The 7,663-nt window shown below is 43.0% G+C and overlaps 1 protein-coding gene across 3 annotated transcripts; it reads left to right on the top strand.

Annotated features, from left to right (window-relative positions):
• The first annotated feature begins 2,666 nt into the window (after window positions 1–2,666).
• Window positions 2,667–6,895, top strand: bend3 (BEN domain containing 3). 3 transcript variants are annotated; one of them, XM_057341793.1, is made up of 4 exons: window positions 2,667–2,848; window positions 3,513–3,567; window positions 3,806–3,975; window positions 4,103–6,895. In XM_057341793.1, the coding sequence occupies exons 2-4, from the start codon at window positions 3,516–3,518 to the stop codon at window positions 6,365–6,367; spliced, it is 2,487 nt and encodes an 828-aa protein (XP_057197776.1). In that variant the 5' UTR covers window positions 2,667–2,848; window positions 3,513–3,515; the 3' UTR covers window positions 6,368–6,895. The 3 variants fall into 3 exon arrangements, with proteins under 3 accessions (XP_057197776.1, XP_057197778.1, XP_057197779.1); XM_057341795.1 differs by having other exon boundaries at window positions 2,668–2,848; window positions 3,809–3,975; XM_057341796.1 differs by lacking the exon at window positions 3,513–3,567 and having other exon boundaries at window positions 2,668–2,848; window positions 3,809–3,975.
• Window positions 6,896–7,663: the final 768 nt, after the last annotated feature.

The following is a 7,663-nucleotide window of genomic DNA, read 5'->3' as shown; positions in this document are numbered from 1 at the left end:
ACATCTTGCCGCCCTTTACCGTGAATCGATTGGACTTTGTTGAACCCTGACCCTGTTGAAACTCCTCATCACAGATCTAAGACTGTGCAATATCATAGTATATCATATTTTTTTACTTTGGCCAGTTGGTGCCCATTTGGCAACATCTTAAAACCACACCAAATACCCATTCCAAACACCTTAGCCACTACATAGCCACTACATAGCAACACCCTGGCAACTATTGTAATGTTTGTAATTGTAATTTAAACACCAGTTGCATGTCGTGGACTACTATTTTTTTAAATTCCAAATCAGATATGTGTGTGTCATAGGTACATAGGGACATACAGTCACCACAGGGATACTAACCACCTACATTTGAAAATGCAGAAAAGTTCGTGTTAAATTTATGTTTGATGCTAAGGTGAGGGTTAGAGGATAGAATATACAATATTCACATAAAAGTGTGTGTGTGTCATCAAAAGTCAGACATAGATACAGACACTCAGTGCAAGTTTATGGTATTCAGTATCATCACCCTGATACCATGATCCTGTCTCTGTTTTTGCGCATGGAAATCATTTTTGCGGTTTAGGTATTCGTGGCAATCTGAGCTCCTGATAACATGGTGGCTGGCCTCGCACAGGTAGAGAGACAGAGAGAGAGATAATATTGGTCACCAACTCTACTTCAGCAAAGCTCCAAGCTATTGCAACACTCATTTATTTCAAACAGAAGCAACTCTCCACCCCCTTTATGTGTTTGGGTCAATATGAGTTATTTCGGGACAGACGGAGGCTGGTCCAAGATCAGTTTTCTGCTGTGTTATGTCTACGCTATGGTTAATTAAGATTTTCTTGCATTAAAAACGGTTACCACGGTTAATTTTTGTAAAGGCAGACCGCGAGCCGTAAAACTGAAATATGAATTCTCCTCCTTCCGTAAGATGGATGAGCTTTTTCTCTCATGAAATAAAAAATGAGATGAGCGCATCTCTGAAATGAGTCTTCAACGAGGAGTGCGAGACTCCCCGTGCCCGGCGCGCCAGCGCGCCATGGCAGAGATGCGCGCATCATCGCATGAGCGCGTGATGGATCAAACAGCGTACATTACCTGAATAATGACCGGCGCTTCATCACACCCACATCTCAAAGAGCCACGGCTCCGTGACTTAATGCAGACATCACTAATGCAGACATTACTAATGCGCGTTACGGGACATTGGCCACATCGGGTGCAGCTGATGAGTCTCTGAGAAAAGAGTGAGGTGTGTGTGTGTGTGTGTGCGCGTAAAGGCCGGGATGCTCTTCATTTACCTACTTTTACTAGATATGTTGTAGTGGCGTTTGAGGCTGACAGTTATGTATCAGATGTATTCGTCACATAATTATATGTTTCAAAGTCCAATGCTACTTCTAAATCAGACCTGGGACCTCGAATAGATATTAACCACTCAAGAGCAGAGTGGGTCTGACAAGACGGGACTTTGCCCTGCAGTACATGTTATGTCCGCTAGATGGCAGTTCAACAGTAACAACTGGAAGCGCGTATTAAACTTCGACAGATCTGGTACGCATAGCTTTTATTTGAGTGGGCTGGCAAAGGATAATAATAATATTTTTTTAATATAACTTAGATCTTATTTGAAAAAATCATGCAAAGGTCCCAGAACTGGTGTCTAGGCTAAAAAAATTACCTTTATTACCAAGTAGGCTGTGGATTTACATTTACAAGTATTTTTTCTTGCTGTACTGGTGCTTAACAATGACAGAAAAGTAGAATAAATGTATAATATTATATTAAATAATATAATTATTAAGAATATAAATATAGATATGATAATTCTGAGCATGTAGGCCAATAATAGGAAAATAAAAAAGAAAGACACTGTACATTAGTGCAAATGCTATAATTTGAGTTAATAAGGTACATCAAAGCAATCCAAGGTGTATAAAGTTACTTCATTTTTTGTAGTTTTTGTAGAAAGATGCCCATAAGTGTGATTCTGAAGCAATACACACACACAGACCAAAGTAAGCTCAAACAGTTCGTGGTAGTCTATTGTTTTGTAAACTTAGAATAACATAATATAATGTACTATGCCAACAGTTATATGTAATTATTAGTCTCACACCTTTTCAAAAACTTGCTAAACAATGCATAAACATAATATATGTGTCTGTGCGAGACTGATTTATTATCATTACCGTCATAGGCCTGGTTTCACAGACAATGCTTAGCTTAAGCCAGGACTGTGCCTTAGTTGAATTAAGATATTTACGTCGCTTTAATAAAAATGCCATAGAAGATAACATTACTGTTGTGCATCTTGAGACAAAACAATGGCACTCATACATTTTAAGTTATTTCTGGGCAAGTTATATTCAGGTAAGACGGTCACGCATTCACTTTAGTCTGGGACTAGCCTTAAACCTTGTCTGTGAAACCGGGCCATAGAGTTTAGTGCAAACAACCATCTTTAATAAAAAAGTAAGTTTTCCCTTATAAAAAGCATACTGTTCATGAGTGTCTATTACGCGGACTCCTGTGAAATTCATACCTCTTAAAATACATACAGTATCACGAAAAGTCCCACGACACAGGGCGCACTACGTGCTTTTCGCGGCCACGGCGCCGCAGCGCAACCATTCCCGCGGGGTGGGCTGACAGGAGCCCACAGCAAACCCACAGCTGTGCGGAAATGACACAGTACCGTCACGTCACGCGAGAGGGCACTGACTAGAGAAAAAAAGCAGCGGAGAGAAACACGGACAACAGTTACCCGTGGAAAATCCACTGGATTTAAAGACGCGGCCATGACTGACGCCTCCTAACCTATCGCGCACGGCTGTCCGGAGTAGCGAAGGTAAGTTTTATTCGTGCCGTACAGGTTGTCTTTGCGTGCAGTGTTGCGCGAAACTCGTCGGTGGATGTTTTTCTTGCCGCGTCACGCAAAAGGGAGAGTTGCAGACGGGGGTGGGAGGGGAAAAACACGAGAGAGAAGGGCAAGACTCTGCGTTACTGCAAAAATATAAAGAATACATTATTCCCTTAAGGCATATGCTGTCCACATTAGGGACACAAGAGAAGCGCAGCAGGGAAGCGCTTGTCCGTCTGTCTCCCCGCTTGTACCGATCCGTGGGGTTTCCAGTGGAAGAATGAGGAAGTGGAGCCGGTGGACGGGGGTCGTACGGTGAAGCAGCGCCTCTCTCGTGATCTGGCGAGACTTTACAGTGCAGGACATGAACAAACATTTTTAATGTAAAAATTGAACTTAAACGTGAAGGTCATTCACTCTTGGGTTTAGGTTGAGTTTTCCAATCACCACTATTTTCAATGACATTCTGGCCATGCTGTGTTTCAAAAGGCCAAATTTTTTTTTTAACACAATGTCAATATAATTCGCATATTGCAAGCTTTAGTTCTCTGAGCAGCTTATCTAAACACAAAAACAATAAGTGTAATGTAATAATAAACGTATATCATGTATTATCAGTAATAAATGACCCTTCTTGTGTTTTTCTTCCCAGGACATGAGCTCCTCTGTGTGTTTGGTTAATGCAGACGGACAAGTGCCTAGTAAAAGTAATAAGGATTCACACCTGTCATGTCATCTGTAATGCTCATTGTGCCTTGTGACCTTTCATAACACATCACACTTTTGCACTGTTAACTAAAAAAATACAGTCAATGGCATGAGTCACCTGTGTGTATCCTATGAAGATTAAGAGTGTTCTGAAAATCATTTTTCCACGTATGTCCTGTCACCTTCATAGAATTAGTTTTTTGAAGATTTAAGAACATTTGTTGTGTTTTTCTTGAGAAGTTAAAGTAGAGAAAGATGCAGAAGACATCATTCAAAACACAGAGGGAAAGATGGAGAGCTTCCTTCAGCGCATTACAAAACGCACAGCAGCGCTCACAGGACCTGATGCTCATGCAGCAGAGGTGGAACGGCACCCTAGCAGGAAGAGAGTCAAGGTGACAACCCAGGTGAGGTGTGATGCCTGTGCCTTGGGTTTAAAATATGATGACATAATTAAGTTAAAAAACTGTATACTGCTGTTTTTATTTCTCTTTTTGCCTTGTACAAACCACAGTAACGTCTATTTTTCTCTAGGCAGTAGAATACCTCCAAGATGGCAGTTCAGATGATGGAAGCAGGTCAAACTCTCAAGGGCCCCGATTTTCTCCTCCGGAGCCGATACACATCTCTTCATACAGGAAACCACTCTACAGCATCACCCATCGCATTTCCGAGCGTAAAGCTGCATCTAATTCGGACCAGCATGGTGCTCACAATGGACTCAGAGCAAGCCATAATGGTGTCCATAATCTCAGCAGCTCTGGAAAGCATCACGCCTTTAAGGCCTCCCCCATTGTGGGGGTCACAGGGTCTTCTGCTACCTTGGATTCTCACCTCTACCCGCTCATTGAGAAGATGTTCTTCCTCCTCAACACGCTGAATTCCAGCATGACTCAGCTGCACAGTAAAGTGGATTTGCTGTCGCTGGAAGTGACGCGCATTAAAAAGCAGATGAGGCCCTCTGAGATGGTCATGGAATTTCAGCCTCCACCTGAATACCAGTTGACGGGCGATGAGCTGACCCAGCTAATGGAGCAAACGTCAACGGCCGGCGACCTGGGCTGCAGGCTGCTCGTTCAGCTGTTCCCTGAACTCTTCACAGCAAAGGAATGCACACACGGTTGCAGCGCATGCGGCCTCGCAACCAAACGCACGTTAGATTCGTTGCACCTTCAGTTGATACGCAACTATGTGGAAGTATGCTATCCACTGGTGAAAAACGAAAACGTATGGCAGATGGAGTGCTTGATGCAGATCAATGATTTCTTGAATCGTTTCTGGGCTCAGAAAGACATGGAGAGCGGACAGGTGTGTGGCAAACAGGCTCCAGTGGTTATCGGGTTTGACGTAGAACAAAATCATAGTTGCCGTTTTATCAATGAAGACGCCCAGGATGAAAATCTTTCCCTCAACTCCGGAGAGAACAATAATGATATTCATTCCAACAATGTCAGCTCAGATGCAATGTTTGACCCTCGAGTCACATCTGGTGATGACTCTGAAGACTTAACCTCTCATGAGGATCTTGTCATTTTTTTGTTAAACAGACTCTTTCCTGAAGTGTTCGAGGAGGGTAGGTTGCCAGAGGGCATCAATAGCATTGGACAATTGGTAATAGACTCGGACAGACTAGAGATTATACGAAAATACATGGAGGCCAATTTCCCTGATGTCCTCGAGGACACCTGGCTACAGTTATGCGTCCAGAGTATGGAGGAAGCACTGGAGGGCATTTCAGAAAACGGCAGAGGTCATGAAAACAACCAAGAGGAGATGTATGACCCCTCCCGTCTCCTCGATAACATCTCTATTGTTAAGATCGGCGATTTGTGCGATTATGAAAAACCAAATCGCAGGTCGAAAAAGACGTGGTTGGAGCCTGTGGATTTTGACCAACTGGACGTTCCACTTCCAGACTTCGATGTTCCTCAGGAGTACTTACTGACTAAAGAACAGCTAAAGAACAACTATGAATGCAGTTTATCCATTGGCAATTTTGCCTCCCGACTTTTGGTTCTCATGTTCCCCGAGCTCTTCACTTACGAGAATGCACGGAAACACTACAACTGCAGCGGCTCTCTGGGAAAGAAACAACTGGATCCCGTAAGAGTCAATCTCATCAGACATTACGTCCAACTGCTCTACCCCCAAGCGAAGAATGATCGTGTGTGGACTCTTGAGTTTGTTGGCAAACTCGATGAGCGGTGTAGGCGACGGGATACCGATCAACGCCGTTCGTACCAGCAACAACGGAAGTCTTATTCACCTGATCAAGAACCCGACCCAAAGGACTCTCAAACTGCTGGCCAAATCAACATTCTCACCTCAGATCGCTCAAAAGAGGATTTTGAAGTCCTGTCTACACCCTTAGAGAAAAGCAGCAAGGACTTCTGCAAGATTCCTCTTGAGGATCTTTCAGTATCCACCCCAGATTTCCCAGTGCCTTCTGACTACCTGCTCACGGATGCAGAGGTGAGAGAGATTGTCCAACAGAGTCTGTCTGTGGGGAATTTCGCCGCCCGTCTTCTAGTGCGTCTCTTTCCTGAGCTTTTCACGCAAGAAAATCTACGGCTGCAGTACAACCACTCTGGGGCCTGCAACAAGAAGCAGCTGGACCCTATGCGCCTCCGTCTCATTCGCCATTACGTGGAGGCAGTGTACCCGGTTGAGAAAATGGATGAGGTGTGGCACTACGAATGCGTGCCGAGCATCGACGAGCGCTGCCGGCGGCCCAATCGCAAGAAGTGTGACATTCTGAAGAAGGCAAAGAGATCAAACAACACTGTGACTTATTCTTAACAATGTTCCTGCTATGTGCAGTCCTGTTTCCTATATTTTACACAATATAGTTGTTATTTGCACAAGTCTATAAGCTGAAGCATATAAACTTACCTTGTCTTGTTTTAGGTCCAGTTTGACTGGTTGAGTTCACGTCCATGGACCCTAAACAGGATGGGTTTTTAAGTGACAGAAAAGTTTGTAATTGAAGCCACTATCACCTGACAGTGATATATTAGTGTTTTTATTTATATGCCAAAATAATATTGTTGTAATTCTAAAGTCTATAGATAAGCTACAGTAGCCTTAATCAACAGTAAACGTTTAGTTCTTTAAAAACAATAGGTCACTTTAGTTTGGGGTGGGGGCAGAGAAAATATATTTTTGTTTTAGTCGTAGCAATGTTGCAGCACTGGCTTTTTCTAATTATTAACATATTGAAGTATGTCCTGCCTTACAGGAAGTCAATCGTATTCATCTGTACTAAACTATAGCAGCAGGTTATGTTATATATATTTTTAAATAAAAATTCACTTTGTTGGCCTTTAATTGCATTGCGTCTCAGACATACAAGTATTTTGCTGGGAGCTTCATATGGAAATTGCAAATTATTAGGAATGGGCATTTTTGATCATATTTCATTTCGAGTACTGGACAGGTTTGAAAAACGAGTACTCGATTAATTGGGGGCGGGGTATTAGAGGGGGCGGGGCGTGTCCCCATACCATGGTGACAATGAAAATATTTTAATTACAACACTGGTACGAAAATTTATGTTAATAAAACTATAAGATTGAGTAAATAATTAAATCGACACTGTTAGATTATTAACAATTCACTATCAATGTTTTTGAAAATAAAGTAAACATTAAAAGAAATATCAGCGTGAGATGAAACGTCATCTCTGCCCTGTCACATTTCTGTCTGTCAGTGTCTGACGGTAAAGTCTGACATGTCTGTCTGATAGTAGTGATCTCACCTGACATTTTGTGTCCAAATATACTGGTGCGGAGCAGGGTGAGCGTTTTTAATCCATTCTTATGAACTTCAGCACACGTTCGCGTGGCGCTCGCGGAGAAGAGGGATGCTCGCTTTGCTCCGCGAGCGCAACGCGAGTTCAGCTTGCATGGGAATGGATTGAAAACGCTCGCCCTGCCCCGCGAGCGGCTCGAATACAACACTAACCCATTATAAACAGAAATTCTGTGCCCACTGGATGCAGCGCAAAGAGACGCAACAAACGTCCAGTTTCTTTTTGCTTTCATGCCATGTTGCATCGCGCCGCTCGCGTGCGGTGTAACGTTAGAGACAGAGTGT

This window comes from Triplophysa rosa, linkage group LG9 (genome assembly GCF_024868665.1).
Source record: "Triplophysa rosa linkage group LG9, Trosa_1v2, whole genome shotgun sequence".
Lineage (NCBI taxonomy): Eukaryota > Metazoa > Chordata > Actinopteri > Cypriniformes > Nemacheilidae > Triplophysa > Triplophysa rosa.
The sequence above is the reverse complement of the archived record's forward strand: the minus strand, read 5'-3'. Positions and strand labels throughout refer to the sequence as shown.

Excerpts from the sequence above, each read along its gene's own strand:
- bend3 (XM_057341793.1), top strand. The coding sequence starts at position 3,516 with ATGAGCTCCTCTGTGTGTTTGGTTAATGCAGACGGACAAGTGCCTAGT. Across the intron at positions 3,568-3,805 it reads CGGACAAGTGCCTAGTAAAA|AAGTTAAAGTAGAGAAAGAT; the intron begins GTAATAAGGATT and ends GTTTTTCTTGAG. Across the intron at positions 3,976-4,102 it reads GAGTCAAGGTGACAACCCAG|GCAGTAGAATACCTCCAAGA; the intron begins GTGAGGTGTGAT and ends ATTTTTCTCTAG.